The sequence below is a fragment of the Tursiops truncatus genome, chromosome 7 (assembly GCF_011762595.2).
Source record: "Tursiops truncatus isolate mTurTru1 chromosome 7, mTurTru1.mat.Y, whole genome shotgun sequence".
Classification (NCBI taxonomy): Eukaryota; Metazoa; Chordata; class Mammalia; order Artiodactyla; family Delphinidae; genus Tursiops; species Tursiops truncatus.
This window is the reverse complement of record NC_047040.1, coordinates 34348061-34365529: the sequence shown is the minus strand read 5'-3', so window position 1 is coordinate 34365529 and position 17469 is coordinate 34348061. Positions and strand designations below refer to the sequence as shown.

General features: G+C 34.6%; 1 protein-coding gene across 7 annotated transcripts in view; it reads right to left on the bottom strand.

The window, feature by feature from the left end:
- Positions 1-301: 301 nt before the first annotated feature.
- The window catches only part of HYCC2 (hyccin PI4KA lipid kinase complex subunit 2), a 73361-nt gene continuing 56193 nt past the window's right edge, over positions 302-17469 (bottom strand). For 5 of the 7 annotated variants that reach the window (XM_073807413.1, XM_073807411.1, XM_073807412.1 and 2 more), the window contains 4 exons: positions 15713-15800; positions 13076-13235; positions 12177-12344; positions 302-8045 (listed from right to left, as the gene is read on the bottom strand). In XM_073807413.1, the coding sequence (XP_073663514.1) occupies positions 7444-8045; positions 12177-12344; positions 13076-13235; positions 15713-15800 (1018 nt within the window). In that variant the 3' untranslated portion in view covers positions 302-7443. The remainder of the gene's footprint in view (positions 8046-12176; positions 12345-13075; positions 13236-15712; positions 15801-17469) is intronic. The other 2 variants (XM_019939163.3, XM_073807414.1) reach the window with 2 other exon arrangements.

Sequence of the window (17469 nt, the reverse complement as noted above, 5' to 3'; positions counted from 1 at the left end):
GATGAACCGGTTTGCAAGGCAGAAATAGAGACAGAGATGTAGAGAACAAACGTATGGACACCAAGGGGGGAAAGCGGGGGGTGGGGTGGGATGAATTGGGAGACTGGTATTGGGAGACACATTTACACTAATATGTATAAAATAGATAACTAATAAGAACCTGCTGTATTAGAAAAATAAAATTAAAAAGTAAGAAGTTCAGACATGCATAGATAAGATTGCATGCTTTGAAAAATGCAACGAAGGACAATTTTAAGCTATGAAACTTAGGTAGATATAAAATTAACTCCGGGAAATCCAGTCAAAAGCCAAATAAAGCTGTATTTTATACTGTACAAAAGAAAATGTACATTCTTAATATATCTAGATACATCTAGGGAAAAAGTACACATCTCTCAAGAAACACAATATTTAACATCTTAGATATGTTTCTGCATTGCAGACTGTTAATGAATTTTATACATCTTTATTTACAATAACTTAAAATATTTTTTCATCTCTGGCAGATATTTACAAGGTCAACAGTGACTACATTTCACATTTCAACAATCAACAGCATTAACCAGTTCAGTAAGACAGTTAAGATAATGGCTTACATGCACCAATAAATATGATCTTAAATGTACGGTTTTTTCTCTTCAGTTCTGGAAAAAAATGAATGTTTTCACTAGTCCTAGTTTGAAAGGACGTCAGTCAACAGAGATCATATTTTCTTCATGCCTAGCCTATTTAAATTTTAACCAGCACTATTCTCTGAATACTTGAGAAGTTTATACCAAGCAATAGGTTGATGCTCGTTAAAAGACATACAAAAATGCAAGAGCTGACCTATACAATCTATATCCTTTTATGAAGCAAACATGTGCAAGTGGGATATTTCCTGTATACTTGTCCATTGTGACAGAGATCAGACTACCTAATGTTACAGCAGTAAAAACTTTTCAGAAATTGTAGCTCAGGAAAGCCAAATTATTATGAGAAAGTGGGGAAATAATCTGCATCATAAAAACTTTTCACTTAACCAGTTAAACTGAATGTAAAGCCAGCATAATTTTTAGAATAAGAATCCACTGTAGTTAATGAACTTACTACAAATATTTTAAAACCAACAAAGAATATTGAACATATCTCTCAATTCAGTTTGGATGATAAAACTTAAAAAAACCCACAAAAACCTACATTAGTAATTGTTAGAAAGCCAATCTTCTTTTCTAAGATAGCTGATCAACACATTCATTACTTTTTAATTACCACCTGATATGAAAAAAAAATAATACATATAGCCTGTTTGGAACATCAGTTAATATACTGTTTTATATTTTCCCAAAAAATCATTATTTAATAGTTTAAGTAAATCCATTAGTTCTTATTAAGCTATACATTTAAAAATGAGCGTTTCAGCTTTCTGAACCCAATCCTGTTTTTCTGCAAAGAAAAAAAAAACAATACCCAGAGTGATCATGTACATAAATATGTAAACATACTGTTTTAGCCAATATCATATTTACTAGATATAATTGACATTGCCCATTTAAAAAGATACATTTCCATAATTTACCCAATTTTATTTTTTAAAAGTCACAATATCATACAATATGCCAATTTTAGGAATTCCTCCCTCCTCCTTTTATTTAATACTGATGAGCAGAATCCTCAGTCTGAGTTAAGGAGACATGAAAATGTGCCATAAGAAATAATATTTGGACTTAACCTTTCACTGGTACTTTTGCTGGAAGTATAAATGTTGACATTTTACCAACATGATAAGAAAACCTCAAATGGAATCTTGTAAGTACTGTATATCTGTTCCAGATGGAAGGACATTTCCCCCAGGGCTAGAAATCAATCCTTTATGTTAATGGGGCCTCATTCCTTAACAGTTAGGTACTCCGAAATTCATATTTGGTTAATACATTTTCTTTGGTAAATTTTGTAATTTATGAAGATGTGAAGAACTTCCTCTGATATAATTAACACGGCACTTTTGACACTCAAATACAGCAAACCAGATTGATATCAATTCTGTAGTTGGGGATGGATTGTCCAATTAACTTCATTTTCTTTGAAAACAAAAGACTTTCTGTTTACTAAACCTACCTCCAGGTATGCAATTATGAAAAAAAGACTCATTTATACTTTAAGCTACACCTAATTCTAATTTTGGGGGTAAAATCTATATTAAACACAATAGCATAATAGCAGACATCCGAATGTGACTTAATTTGTAAACAATTTCTTAAAATCCAGAAACAAAACATAGAACTTACATATCTGTACTATGCTGCCAGTTATTTCACATCATTCCCAGCTTTGTGCTAATGTCTATCCTGAACTGTTTGCTCTTGTGTGTATTTCTCATGTGACTAATGGCAAAGACTACAAAATACTGAAGAGATTGAAGTTAACCAAAATTCTGTTGTTGTGTGGTCAGGTTCAGAAGGAATGTACCTACATGGGCAGGGGAAGGTTGGATGATATGACTCCTCTAATTCTAATGGGTTGAGATCACCACACAAATTTCTGGCACCGCCAAAAATCTAATATAGTTTAAGTGCACATTGGTTGACTCTTTGAATAATATTTCCTATGTATGTTCAGTGCCAATGATATACCCATTAGGTACACAACGCAGGTAATACTAAAATTTATGTCTTACATTTATCAACATGACCACCTTGGCAATGGAAAGTTGTAGCAATCTGGTGACTCATGATTTTTTTTTTAGCATGTTAACAGTTTTACACTGCATTTCATCTTCTTATAATCTGGCAAATATTCTAATATTTAGAGTTTAAGCTATCAATTATTTCTAATTGGTTTGCAAACAATTTGTTTCTAAAAAGCACTTTAAAAAAATTAAAGTATTACAAATAAGTGTCTCAACCGACTTCGTGGTTTGAAACATGACAATAATCATTCAACTTGAAAGAGAAAAAGTCTCAGGTTCAGACTGTTTAACATAGCCATAGTATAGAAAAGTTGCTCTGAAATTCTTGTAGATTTTCTGACCACTGGCATGGCCTTTAAACATTTTTAAACTGAAAAACAAGTATGTAACTGAATACTGATTTAAAAAAAAACAAAACCATAAACCTCACTTTGTAATCTAAGATCAGAAATGGAGAGATCTTCCTTGCCAGTGTTTGTATAAATAGTGTACTACCCACTAAAGACAGATACTAGTGTTTCTATTTACAAATGAATATGCAGAGAAGTAAATGACACAACTGACTGTCAACAAGTACTCAAAAAATGGACCCATACTAACCTATCCAAGTGAGGCAGCAAAAACACCCCACTTCATTAAAATAGTCACAAAAATAGTGCAAACAAAACAATCTGAAAGAAGTTATTCTCAGTATTCCAGTGTCTAATAAATAATTATAATTACTTTAAAACTACTAAGTGGAGTTTGAGAATGTAGGTTGGAAATATTGAGCTTATATAGCTGAGACTACTGCAACTAAGATATTTTATCCTGTATATACACTTTAAATGACATGGTCACCATTCTGTTATGGAACCGTAAGCTTCACACTATATACCTTTTTCAATTACATAAGGAAATATTGCTGTTATCTATCTGCTCTGGGCACAAATAAGGTCCAATCTCTTTACATTAGAAATTGTGGAATCAAATTTATTTAATCTTTACTTTGTAATACTCCACTGTGCAATACAACTAACTTGCCATGTAGGTGACTGTGAAAGCTGGCTGATTCAAAAATTACTTAAGATAGCTAGAAACACTGATCAAAGTCATTTCATTGGGTTTATTTTTGCATTTAAATAAATCCCCAGAAATATAATCAACTATAAAATGGCAGCATTCAACTGCTATGTGGCAGAAAATAGTAAGGCATAAATTAGAATAAGAAAAATGTATCTATCCTTATATCTGTGGTATAGATACCTACATTTCCAACACTTCCCCATCTATGTTTACTACTCTACATTTTTTTCTGGATTTAATACCTTTCTTCACATGCTGTATTCACCAACTACTAGACCAGAACTGTAAAGACGCTACAGAAGTGGAGAGTGTTACATTTACCATAGGACAAGTAAAAGGAGGCAGTGGGGTGTTAATACGCATTCAACGGGAGACAGGAGTTTAATTCTGGCTCTGCTTCTTAGTTATGTGACTCTGATCACATTACAACCTTTCTGAGTCTCAGTTTCCTGAGGATGGATATGGAGGGGTGGGTGCTGGGAGACTGGCTAGATTATCTCTACAGGCTCTTTAGCACAAAAATTCTGATTCTATAATAAACAGGCACAGGAGCGTCATCAGGAGGGTAAGAATGGTGGTAGGGGTCAGGATTTCAAATTAGAACCATCAACCCCCTCCAGATTCTCAAAATATTTTTATATTTAAAAATCTTACTTCCAAGGTAGCTTTCACTTTACACTTGGTTTGTTCTAGGACACGTAAATGTTCTAGTAACATGATTTCAAATTAATGTCATAGGGAAGAGTTCCCAAAGCTTTCAGATATTTCTTTGTATTTTTATATCAAACCTGGCATAGATGGCATCAATCAAATTGTTTTTTATAGAAAACAAGTATTTTCTCCCTAACTAGCTTGTCCATAAATGGAAGAACTTTTTAAAATGGAAATTAGGAAGTATAGAAACAAAAGGTTGTTAAAGGATAAAGCATGAATATTGCTGGCATATATTTGTAACAGCTGTATATCTGAAAACTATTTTACATTAAATGCCAATAAATAATGCAAATGAATATCAAAAATCTCTTAGAAAATGTGACTATGGTTCATGACTGACTCATTCCATTTTAACTATATCTTGCACAGGAAATCTGTTCTAAGACCCCGAATGCAAAATTTGAACTAAATGAAATGTTTCTTCTTTAGGGCCAAATTATATCACTTAAAAGAATGGAACACAAATGTTAGAGGATCATGAAATATTAACAGCTATGTATATGTACAAAATATATACGAATACACATAGAAATAAATGAAATTCTCTAAGGTGAAAGTTTTTCAGAACCAACTTTTCAGGTATAAGATTTCTAACAAACCAGAGGGAGAGCTTATTATATTTATTATAGCCTTTGTTGTAATCTGGTATTATTTGGTATTTTTTTGTGCTTTAACTAAAATCATGCTAGATTTAGATGCCAATAAATGCACAATGTGTTGAATTAAAAACAACCCTTCAGTCTCTTAAATCAACCAGACATTTCTGCCATAAAGTGACTGATCTCCAGCCATGGCCAAGACCTCACCCCCTGGTAAGTACAATGCTCTTTTCCTTTCACACCTGAAACTCTGTATGTTACAGACCTTTACACCTCATTTATTTTGTTGCTTTTAATTCATTTACCTGACATCCCTTAAATTAAAAGAAGTAAGGGATATCTAAAATATTCTTTGTGATTTATACATATACACACTATACACACACACACACACACACACACACATATATATATACACAATCAACAAATCTCTGTTTATCAACTTTTAGCTTTCCCCCGGACTTTGGCAATGTTGTAGGTAATAGTTCAGGCTCTAGTTTTCCATTTTCATGTGAGCTGAAAAATATTACACACCACCAAATTCAAACAAGCATCTCACTGTTCTTATAAAGATTCTAACAGAAAGTCCCTTACAAAAACCTCTTACAATAAAAGGTGGGGGGGGGGGGATGGGTAGATTTTTAGGTGTGAAAAAAACAAGAGGCATTTTTCTGGTTATTTTATTTATCAAAATCTATTGTAATTTTAATCAGTAGAGATAATATTTTAAACTTTGTTAATTAGGAGAATACTTGCTTTCTATAAATTCAGTATATTTTTCTTTCACAACAATAAAATAAAAATGTCTAAATGTACAAAGCACTAATCACTCTGACATACTGTGTGGAAGAATGTATAGCAGTTCAAGTCACAATACACTGATTTTCAAAAACCAATGTATTTTCTTCTATTTCAATCAAGCATTAGAGCCTGAGACCCAGAAAAGGTCATAAAGAAACCTTATCCAACCAAATCAGAACTAAAAAAAAAATTTTTTTAAACCAATAATGCACTTTTGTAGCCTCTTAGTACAGTTACCAAATGCTACTTACATACATTCAACATCTAGCTTACTGGCATGATTTTTTATAAAAATGAGAAACTTTTGCAGATATATGATTAGAAGGTACACAAATTGCATTACATTAAACACAAAGGCAGTGTGGTCCTTTTAGGAGAAATCAAGTCAGTACCCCCTGGTAGAAATGTTCTATAAAAATGTGTCACATTGAAGCGTCAGTGTTTTCAGCCAATTATCTGTCCCTGATGTATTTCCTTGGAGTATATGATCTATCAGGACTTCAGGTTTCTTAATCCAAAATATCTGACTGAATTTAGGTACATCTAGAAAGCAGCTGAAAGGGTTTCTCCAATAGTCTGACATCACAGAAAGTGGGTTGAGAAATCCCTCTCTTTACCTGAAGACGTACCTGTTCTACTTCAGTCATCAACAGCTCACAAAGGAAAAGAAAAAAAACAATCAAAACTTCCCTCACACACAATCCCACACAAGCTAAACAAAAACTACCCCCTCCCCACATAAAACCCCAGCACCAAAGTGTCAATCATTCCTGGGAAATAGAACATGCCCCTTGGATTCTCTGATTTATTAGCTGTTCAAACTTGAAGGACAGAAATGACCTTATGTCCTTGGGGGGAGGAGGGAAGACATGTTAATAATGACTATAGAGCCATTGAGAAAGTGCATTATCTATTACACAATCAACTTAGAGCCCTGTCCTCCAACAGAGGTGGCTACAACTTGATTTAAATGCCTCAGTAATTGAACATTGTGTCCTCGAGATAAAGGAGATGGGGGAAAAAAGAGCCACCCTCGTTTTAATGAAAAAGTGCAGCAGTCTACCACCTTTCCCCATGCTTCTCAAGAAAATAATTGCACAGACTCAGAGAAGTCCAAAGTCATAGCAGAATCTCTGAGGCACTCCTGGTTAAGAGAGAAAAAATATGACCCAGTAATCTTCATAGATTATGAGAACAAACCCGTTTTTTTTTTTTTAAACAAAAGCTGAAGAATCATTCATAGGGATCATATACACCATTTCCTCTAACATAACCTCAGTCTCACAGTGTTGAAATGGGACCGATCAGCCTACGATGGATTGCACTTCACCCAAGGAGAAAGGAAGGTGTGGAAAACACAAACATTTTCTACTGCTTCACAAACACATTTACAAGGAATAGGTGAAGAGAAGATATAGGAAGGAGGGAAAAGAAAACCTTATTGCTGTTTCCATACAAAATACAGTATGAAGATACCTAAACTAAATCAAATCTGTTTATGATGACCAATATTTTCACAAGTGGGATGAAGTGTCTTCTTGCACATGAAATGTTCAGTTTAGAAGGTAAGCAGAAAGATGAGAGAGGATGTCAAGACTACACCTGGGATATTAGCTGCATATTGAAACTTGGGGATCGAGACTGCTTGGTTAAGGGAGCCCCTGGGCTGAGGAGCTCTTTACCTTCTCCAGCTTGACCTAGCCGGTCTTCCTGCAGACTGACAGTTGAATATCGATTAGCATTGTTAGCTGCTAAATTAGTAACACCCTCAGTGCCAACCCCAATGCTGGTACTTGCTTGACTGCCATTTACATAGTCAAACGATTTACTTGAGGAAGCACTGGCTGTCCGGATTAGACTTATACTATTAGTTTTTGGCACCACCTGGCCAGCAGGCAGGCTCAGGTGTTTCTTCATCGGCGTCAGCTCAATTGAATCTACACTAAGATCAGCTGGTTGCTGTACATACTGCCTGCGAACTACTGAATCTCGAGGGCTCTCACTGGATTTGATAGCAGAAGTTGTTTCTTTATCCTTGGCTGAACGCCCAGTTGCTACTTTCCTTAAGTTTCCCCTCTGAGAAGAGGAGGATGGTTTGGTCCCAATTGGCTGGCTGCTGAGGGAAGCCCCTGATGAAAATCCTTCATCTGCATCATTCAGGTTTACCGACTCCTCTCCTCCATTTACACCCTCAGCACCTAAAAAACAAATCAGACAGACTCAGCAATAGCTAAATTAAATAAGAAGTAGCTGTGAATAACAACTCAACTGACCTTATCTCCTAGGTAATGTTTGCTATAGGTCAGCAATGGCCCTTGCTATCAACACTTCCCCTAAATAATTTAGGGGAAGAAACCTTAATCTAGAATTCTAATGTTATTCATTCTATTCATTTAGCTTTAATTAGGCTAGCTTTTGTAAAACTATCCACAAACAAACCTAGCATACTATCAATATTTAGACACACAAAACAACTTAGGGTAAAATACAACATTTTGTTACATAAATCTTTATGATACACCTTGTCAATTTGAGGTGACCATATCTATTTAAAAAAACAAAAATTTTTCCTCATATCTTCCTTAACCTATCATAAAATAGAACTTACAAATGAGACCCCCTTCTAATTTCAGTCACGCAGAATAATGTCAAAAACTCATCCCCAAACCCTTTTTAACTACAATGAAATTTTATATTTATTCAACAGCTAAGTGCTTCTAAATGGCTTTAAAACCTTTAACATGGAACTAGTACATTTTCTAACTCTAAACTAAAAACTCTAGATTGCTTCCAGTAACTTCATATTCACATTCTGTCTTATGAAAATCTCTACTCACTGGTTTCCATATTTTCTTGATCGATTAATGTGAAAATATTTGATTATCAGAGAGCAAGGGTAGGGAACCAGCAGGGATACTGAGGAAGAATTTTTACTATTTTATAATATATAAATAATATATACAATAATTTTTATATGATGTATTTCTATAATATTTTTTAGTATTTAGAGATATATTATTGTCGGGATCACAAAATACTATAGTGTCTCATTATGTTTCATGCAGAAACTGCAGTTAATGAAAGAATCCTTATTTTGGGATTTTGTAAGAAAGGAAGCATATATAATATATTTAGCTTGGGGTTTCCAGAAAGCCCAATTCTCTTACTGAAAGTATGATCAACATTCTCTTAGAAAGTAGAACATTTGTTTCTTTCAAAAACTGATAGCAGTTTGCTACCTTTTAAATATGTTTACCAGACTGTAAGAAAGTTAAATCTGAATCTACATACAGATATCAATATTATAGTTAAGGTAAAATGTTAGGAAAAAAATCTGAAAAAACATTACTTTGAGATACAAGTTACCTAAGTAAAATATACATGAAATAGTTAAACACAATCTTTATTTAACACAGTACCTGAAAAAAATAAAAATGTTTTCTCATATGCATTAGTTATTTCTTTGCTTCAAAAGAATAATGAACTAGGCTATCCTTAAAGCAAAAGGCATCTTGTTATTTCCAGCAGTTTAACAATCTTTATTCATCATGCAAAGCCATATGAAAATGCAGCTGACACCACTTCTCTCAACCCCTTCTTCAAAAGAACCGTATATAATATACAGCAAAACAAAAACTTTATATTTATATGACATCATCTTAGCAATTATTTACAATTACTCTAAAGAACTCCACAATGCCCAAGAAAAGACAGTTACTGGTTCAGAATTAATATCAGTAAATATAAAACTAGGAGTGAACAGAAATGTATCATTGGGTATATATATGGTTAGGAAAGGAGACTGAGAGACTTAGTGCTAGCTTCTGAATCTTGCCACATGCAGATCTGACGCCCAAGCGATATGGCCATAAAGAGATGATGATAACATAAAAACCACCATGCAAGAGAATCTACTGATATTTTATATACTAAGAAATGCTATTTCAGTATAGTGGAACACTGAATATACTTTAATCATAAGCGTTGTCCTCAGTTTAGTAATAACTTTAAATTCAGCTTTTAAAAGTCACAACATAAAATGTTACTTCACAATCGGGATAAAGGTAGGTGATGGGGTCATATTCTCCCTTCAATTTCAACATATAATAAATACAACTTTAACTGTAAAACTATTTAAAACCATTAGAAAACATGTTTTCTTTTCCTTTTTTCTTTCTTTCTTTTTTTGGCTGTGCCACACAGCTTGTGGGATTTTAGTTCCCTGTCCAGGGACTGAAATTGGGCCCTCGGCAGTGAGAGCACAGAGTCCTAACCACTGGACCACCAGGGAATTCCCTTCTTTTTCTTTTAGAAGACCAATTATTGATGCTAATCCAAAAGCTCCAGAAGACTTCAGAATTACCAAAACTTTTCATAGGTTTTAGCAATTTCCATATTTCTGTTTAAAAAACCTCAAGGAATAAAAAGGCAATTGTGTCTAACAACTTTTTTCCTTTCTAATTTTCCCCCTGGGTGATAATACTATTCATGATCCAAAGATGAGGCAACCAAAAAGGATTTTTAATGAACTTTTCTGTTTATGTCTGCCTTTCCTTATAAATTAGCTTTTACTAATATTGATTTAAAGCTACAATTAAGCTAGATTAAAAGGGAAAATAATTTGAGAAATTTCAAACACACCAAAGGGACTCATTCCTCTTTCTTTGTGGCTACACCCCACCCTCACAAAGTGAAATTTTACCAGTAATAGGAGATATTAAAATAGGATGTTTTAACATTTAATAGGATATTTTAAAGGAATTCTATTTTGATTTCTTTTTCAAAGTGTATGACTTATGATTAACAGGAAGAAATGTTTCTACCTAATCCCATACTTTTTAGAATTTCATCAAGTGTTAATGTACTTCCGTTTAGCACAAATACTCCAATATTCTAACAATGGTAGTAGATACACGTCAAGTGTCTCATTTAGGCATCAAGAATGTGGAGAAATAGACTGTTGTTCAATTTAGGCCAACTCTGAATTCAACAGCTATTCATATACTTATTTTTATGCATTATACAAGATAAAACTGACTCCCAGGGATAACATAAAGAGATACAGAAGAACGAAAAGGGAAGGCTGCGTCTTTCACACGATTCTTTTCATAGCACCAACTTCTTTGTGTCCCTAGATCATGCACATGCAACAATGTTAAATGAAGTAAGGCCAATCTGGGCAAATGGGCAAGGGAACAGAGGGTAGATTTAGATTCTTACTGAGCATGCTCAAATTTCTAATGCACCAAAAAGCAAGAGATTTCCCTAAGGTGGAAGGTAACTGCTTCATGTATGTTTGGTCTTTAAAATAAGTAAAAATATGTAACCTATTTTAAAACTTCTTGCTATATTTCATAAATTAGTGTATAGCTTCCACAGCAGCAATATATTAAATAATGAAAAACTATCAGGCCACAGTTCCCTCTTTCACAAAACCACCTTCTATGGCATCACACGTAAAACTGCAAATACTTTCCTATCAGAGAGAGGTATTCTTTTCCAGATAGTGGTCATGGGTGTGGTGGCAGGGGAGGGGTAAAAAAAATTCTCATTTGAGATACCCACACTGTAGAAAAAAGGATCTGCTAGGATTTATAACCTCTAAATAATACATTTCAATTCTGTTTGGGAGCTTTATAAGGCAATCATTATTTACAATAAATGATAAAATGTAGTGTGCACCAGGACAGCACATTTATAGAGGAAAGATGTCAGTAGTTCACTAGTTAGACCCAGGCAACCTGACTCAACGATTATAAAAAGCCAATCAATACTTGTTTATTCTGTCAAAGAGATAAGAAATTCTTGTTAATTGACCACCCTGGGACTAGAGACAAATCAGCTGGCTCCACTTTAGTCCAGTTTCTCAAAGATAATGTGTTAGTGCTTTACAACTCTCCTCACATATTTTCAAAAGAATACATTACTATATAAATGAAATTGATGCATACTGACTAATAAGGCTCATGTCCATTGGGTGCATTTTTCCTTTCCTGATGTTAGAATAAACATGCTCAGTAATGAAAAAATCCCAAGCATTTGCAGACCTTTTGGAGACAGGCCTCTCCCTTGTTAGTAGCCATGCCAAGCTGTTCTTTAGTTACACAGGGATGCAGACTCCAGGCCAGCACAAATGGTAACTAAAGATTGTACCTGACCTGGTGCTAGCCATATTGGGGGGGGGGTGCACTTTGCAAGGAGGAGCTAATATACCCTGGGGTAGTGGAAACACACACTAGAATGGAAAGATGTTCTGCTTGGGGACAGAGAGCCAGGATCCTTCTCCAGCAACTGCCTCACTGACTTTTGCCTCCTCATCTCTGTCCTACCCTCTGTTGTGGCTGCTGCTGAGTTGGGCTCCGGTGAGCCGTGCTCAGGAGTCCTGCGCACCAGCACCTCCCCCTCTTGCACACGTTTGATCCCTAGGTCAGTGGAGCCGTGTTGGATCGGGGAGCCAGGAATACTCGAGTCAGCCTCGTTTGAGAAGTCAAAGCCATCTGGGATTCAACATATAAAATTTTAGTGCTTTTGTGCTGCTCTATTCTTTTCTGAGCATTTTGACCCAGGCAGATAAGAGAATGTATATATGGATATGATATAAACGCAAACATTACTTATATAGTTACATGTGTGTGCACAGCATGCACACACATAAGGTAGCAGATGAATAATGTGAGGTTTGCAAATGAATAGGAGAGAAAAATAGAGATCATTAAAACAGCAATTAATATCTCTTAGGCAAGACAGCTTGACTATTCAAGTACCATACGCCTATGAAATACTGCTGGACTCAGCACTTATATGAAAAGAAAAAGAAAGATAAAAATCAATTCTTTTGTGGATGGCTGTATTATACCATTAGTTTGGCCAGTTATATAGTTTTCTCCCACAATTCTCATACAGGCACCTTTTTTCCCAGTATGGTAACAGGCTTACAGAAATTTCTTTCCTATTGTTATTACTAGTTCAAAAAAGACAAAAATTAACTTGATCTTATTTTCTGTTTTAACATTCATAAAGCAGTCTAAATAATATCTTCCTGCTTTATAAAATATATATACATATTTATATTAAAATGAATTCAGGTATTTAAACCATTTTCTAGTGCTATTTTTAACAACTAAACAATTTTACTGTAATTACATAAAGTACTATAATATCATGTGCTAATATAGTCTGTAAAAACTTACTTTAATCCATGAGTGGGCTGTAGGGATTTCGTACTCACCTTCTCTCCTCCATCTATGGCGACGGATTGAAGCTGTTGTAATCGCAGTCCGAGAAATCCTCGGCACTGTTGGAGTGACTTCGACTTTAAGTACTTTCTGGCCTTCTTGTGAAGAATCAGGAGCATCAAATGGTAATGAGTTTTTCATGGCATTGGCAACCTAAAATGATAACATAAGTCTATATATATTTACACCCAATATACAATTTATGCTTATTTTACACTTCATGTTTCCCTACTTTTTAAAATATGTACTTAAAACATCTATTATAAAATATACAAGCATAATGTGTCAGAAATGTCTGTATCTCCACTGGTGTATATTCTTTTAGGCAGGCTTTAAAATGAGAATTCATTTAAAATAATGTAGTCACACACCCCCATCGATTCCTTGAAGTTGTTGACTTTCAAAGAGAAAAAACACTCCAAAGAAAGAAAAAGTGTTTTTAACATTTGAACCCTGATATAAGAAAATTTAGAATAAGTTTCTGATTATTCAGATGATAAATAACATGCAAAATTTAATCTATAATAAAAAAATTAGCTTTGTTTCCATGAGGAGAAATTTTCCCTAAACACGTCTGGCATTTTGTTCCACCACTTTCTGTTCTCCATGGAGGAGAGTGAGATATGTGCCTGGAGAGTAATCACCATTGGCTGCTCCATGTTTCCTGATTGGGTAGTCCTAATCTAGCAAAGACCTTAAGCTAGAGGACTGTTTGCTCCCTCCCTCTCCACTTGGAAAGGACAAGTGAAATGCAACAACCTGGATACCTGTGCCTGCTCTGCCAACTCAAATCTTCTCTCCAGTGGGCTGTTCCAACATCCAGACGAAAGTGTAGGCAGTGAAGTCTTTCAATCTAGCCTTTATCAGCAATAAAGATGATGCTTGCTTTTCTATCTACCAACTATTTTATCTATATCACCGGGCTCTATTTTAGAGAAAAGGAGTGTTACTCACTGGGTCCCTTGGAGACCCCTAACAATAAAGGATTATTCTAGAACTACAGATTACTAATCTCTCTACTTATATTGCCTTGGAAATGCCACCTCTAGTTAATTTATAAGACTTACAAGGATAAAAGTATGAATTTAAAGAGTCTCACATGCATGGTCTTATTATCATGATATAATTTTTTATCTTGTTGTCCATTTGTTTTTTGGTGTTCTTTTTGGCTGCACCGTGCAGCTTGTGGGATCTTAGTTCCCCAACCAGGGGTCAAACCTGGGCCCTTGGCAGTGAGAGTGCAGAACCCTAACCACTGGACCACCAGGGAATTCTCTGTCCATTTGCTTTACAGTAACCTTTAGGGTTAAATTAGGGATGCTGACATGAGGAAAAAAAATTCAAATATGAAAGAATTAATGTAAATGTTACTTCAATAAATTTATATTTAGCTTAAGATATAACAAATGATATGAAGAAAATGGCTTTAAAAATTGTACTCTTAAATTGCTGCAAGTAAAAATACATAAATAATATTTTAAAAATACCATTATAAAATACTACAAAAAGCTTAGAAAACACAGAAAATTGCAAAGAAATAAAAACTATCCACAGTTGAATCACCTAGACAACTATTAGCATTTGTTTTGTTTCCTTAGTCCTGTCTAGATTTAAAAAATAGTTGTATACTGCTTTACCACTTAACACAGCTAAAATGAATTTTCAAACATATAACTTCATCAAGTAAATAACATAACTTAATCATTCTCTGCTGTAAAATGTTTAGAGTTCTGATTCCTTTGCAATTAAACTAACATTGATCTAGTGTTCACAATACTTAAAAAAAATTTTAAGTAGTTTCTTGGGAAATGTTGCTAGACATGGGAAAGAAAATACGCACACATTACCAAACTGCTTCTGCAAAGGGATGATCAGAGTTGTGTCATACTGTTACTGGTAACATAGAGAATGTCTTCCTTACTCTGCTACTGGATGTTCACATTTATTTTTTGATTGATCATTTATCCTTTGGAGACATATTTATTTTGTGGAAGAGTATGAAATTTTTATATAGAACAAAATATTAATTGGCTTTTTCGTCATGCCTGTTGATAATATTTTTCTCAATTTGTGTACCACATATTAATTTTGGTTTTAAAAAACTGATGGTTTAGGGAATATCCGGTGGTCTAGTGGTTAAGACTACACACTTCCATTGCAGGGGGACATGGGTTCAATCCCTGGTCAGGGAACTAAAATCCCAGATGCTGCACAGTGCAGCCAACGAATCAAAACAAAACAAACAAACAAACAAAAACTGATGGTTTAGAATTCAGATGTTTATGTAAGAAAAAAAAAATCAACCTTTTTTGGTAATGTGTCACCATCACTAAAGCTTAGAAAGTCCTTCCTTCTCTAGAAATTTGAGTAAATATTTATAACTTTTCTTCTTTCTTTTCTTAAAGGATTTTAAGACATTTAGTTCTTAAATTTATCTGAACTTTATTTTGATATGTTATAAGAGGACAGGATCTAAACCAATTTTGTTTTCTCTCCAATTGTTACTATGGAATAAATCTCTTTCCCTCAATGATTTAAAATGCCTCATATATTACATATTGAATTTTAAACCTACTAGTGCCCTTTTCAGGCACAGGAATGTTTAATAAAAACTAAATATAACAACTTACCAATAACGGTTGAGAAAAGAGTTCTAGCTGAGCTCTATAAATGATGTCATCAAGGACTTCCTGGCCAAGGTCCCATTGTCCATTATACCTATGGAGAAGCAGATTATTTACTATCTTTAGAAAATATCTCTAATTTTCAATAACCATCTTTTCTATTCTTCTATTATTTTGGTTCTGTAACAAGATTTTCACGTTAATTTGTGCATCATTTCATTTCTTGGTTATAAGAACAAAATGAAGATTTCAATACTAACATTTAAAATATTTTACAGGACTTCTCTGGAGGCTCAGTGGTTAAGAATCCACCTGCCAATGCAGGGGACATGGGTTTGAGCCCTGGTCCGGGAAGATCCCACATGCCGCAGAGCAACTAAGCCCATGTGCCACAACCACTGAGCCTGCGCTCTAGAGCCCGCAAGCCACAACCACTGAAGCTGCATGCCACAACTACTGAAGCCCGCGCACCTAGAGCCCGTGCTCCGCAACAAGAGGAGCCACCGCAATGAGAAGCCCGCTGCAACGAAGAGTAGCCCCCACTCGCCACAACTAGAGAAAAGCCAGTGCACAGCAATGAAGACTCAACACAGCCATAAATAAATAAATTCATTAATTAAAAAAAAGAAAGTCATGAAACTTTCTAAAAATAAAATATTTTACAGATGTCTCTACATATTAATTGGTTTTTATCATGTGTTGATATTTAGGGTGATCTATTTAATGCATTCATGAAAACCTGGGTTATGAACTACGTAGAAAGACATAGAGTTCCATACAGAAAACCTGACAGTTTTTAGTCTTCAATTTAATGATTACTTATATTTTGGCTATTTTAAAAGTACTGAAAGGACTATGAACAATTATACATCAACAAACTGGACAACCTAGAAAATGGATAAATTCCTAGAAATACACAACCTACCACGACTGAATCATGAAGAAATAAAAATCTGAACAGACCCATCACTGTACCCACAGGAGATTGAATCGGTAATCAAAAACCTCCCAATAAGCAAACGTCTGGGGCCAGATGGCTTCATGGGTGAATTCTACCAAACATTTAAAGAAATAATACCAATCTTCAAATTCTTCCAAGAGTGAGCACTTCCATATTCATATCACAAGGCCAGCATCCCCCTTATACAAAAATCAGACAAGGACACTATAAGAAAATTACAAGCCAATATGCCTGATGAACATAGCATAAATGCAAAAATCCTCAACAAAATATTAGCAAACTAAATTCAACAATTCACTAAAAGGATCATACACCATGGTAAAGTGGGGTTTATCCCTGGGATGCAAGGATGGTTCAACATCTACAATTTAATCAATCGTGATACACCATATTAACAAAATGAAGGATAAAAATCACACAATCATATCAATAGATGTACAATAAGCATTTGACAAAATTCGAAATCCATTCATGATTAAAAAACTCTCAAAAAAGTGGGTACAGAGGGGATGTAGCTCAACATAATGAAGGCTATACATGATAAGCCCACAGTCAACAACAAACTCGACAGTGAAAAATGGAAAGCTTTTCCTCTAAGATCAAGAACAAGGATGGCCACTCTCGCAACTTTTATCCAACATAGTACTGGAAGTTCTAGCAAATCAGAAAAAAAGAAGTGAAACTGTCTCTATTTGCAGATGACATGATATATAATACAGGTGACCCTTGAACAACTTGGGCTTGAACTGCACAAGACCACTTATACGTGGATTCTTTTCAATAAATACCAACTACAGTAATA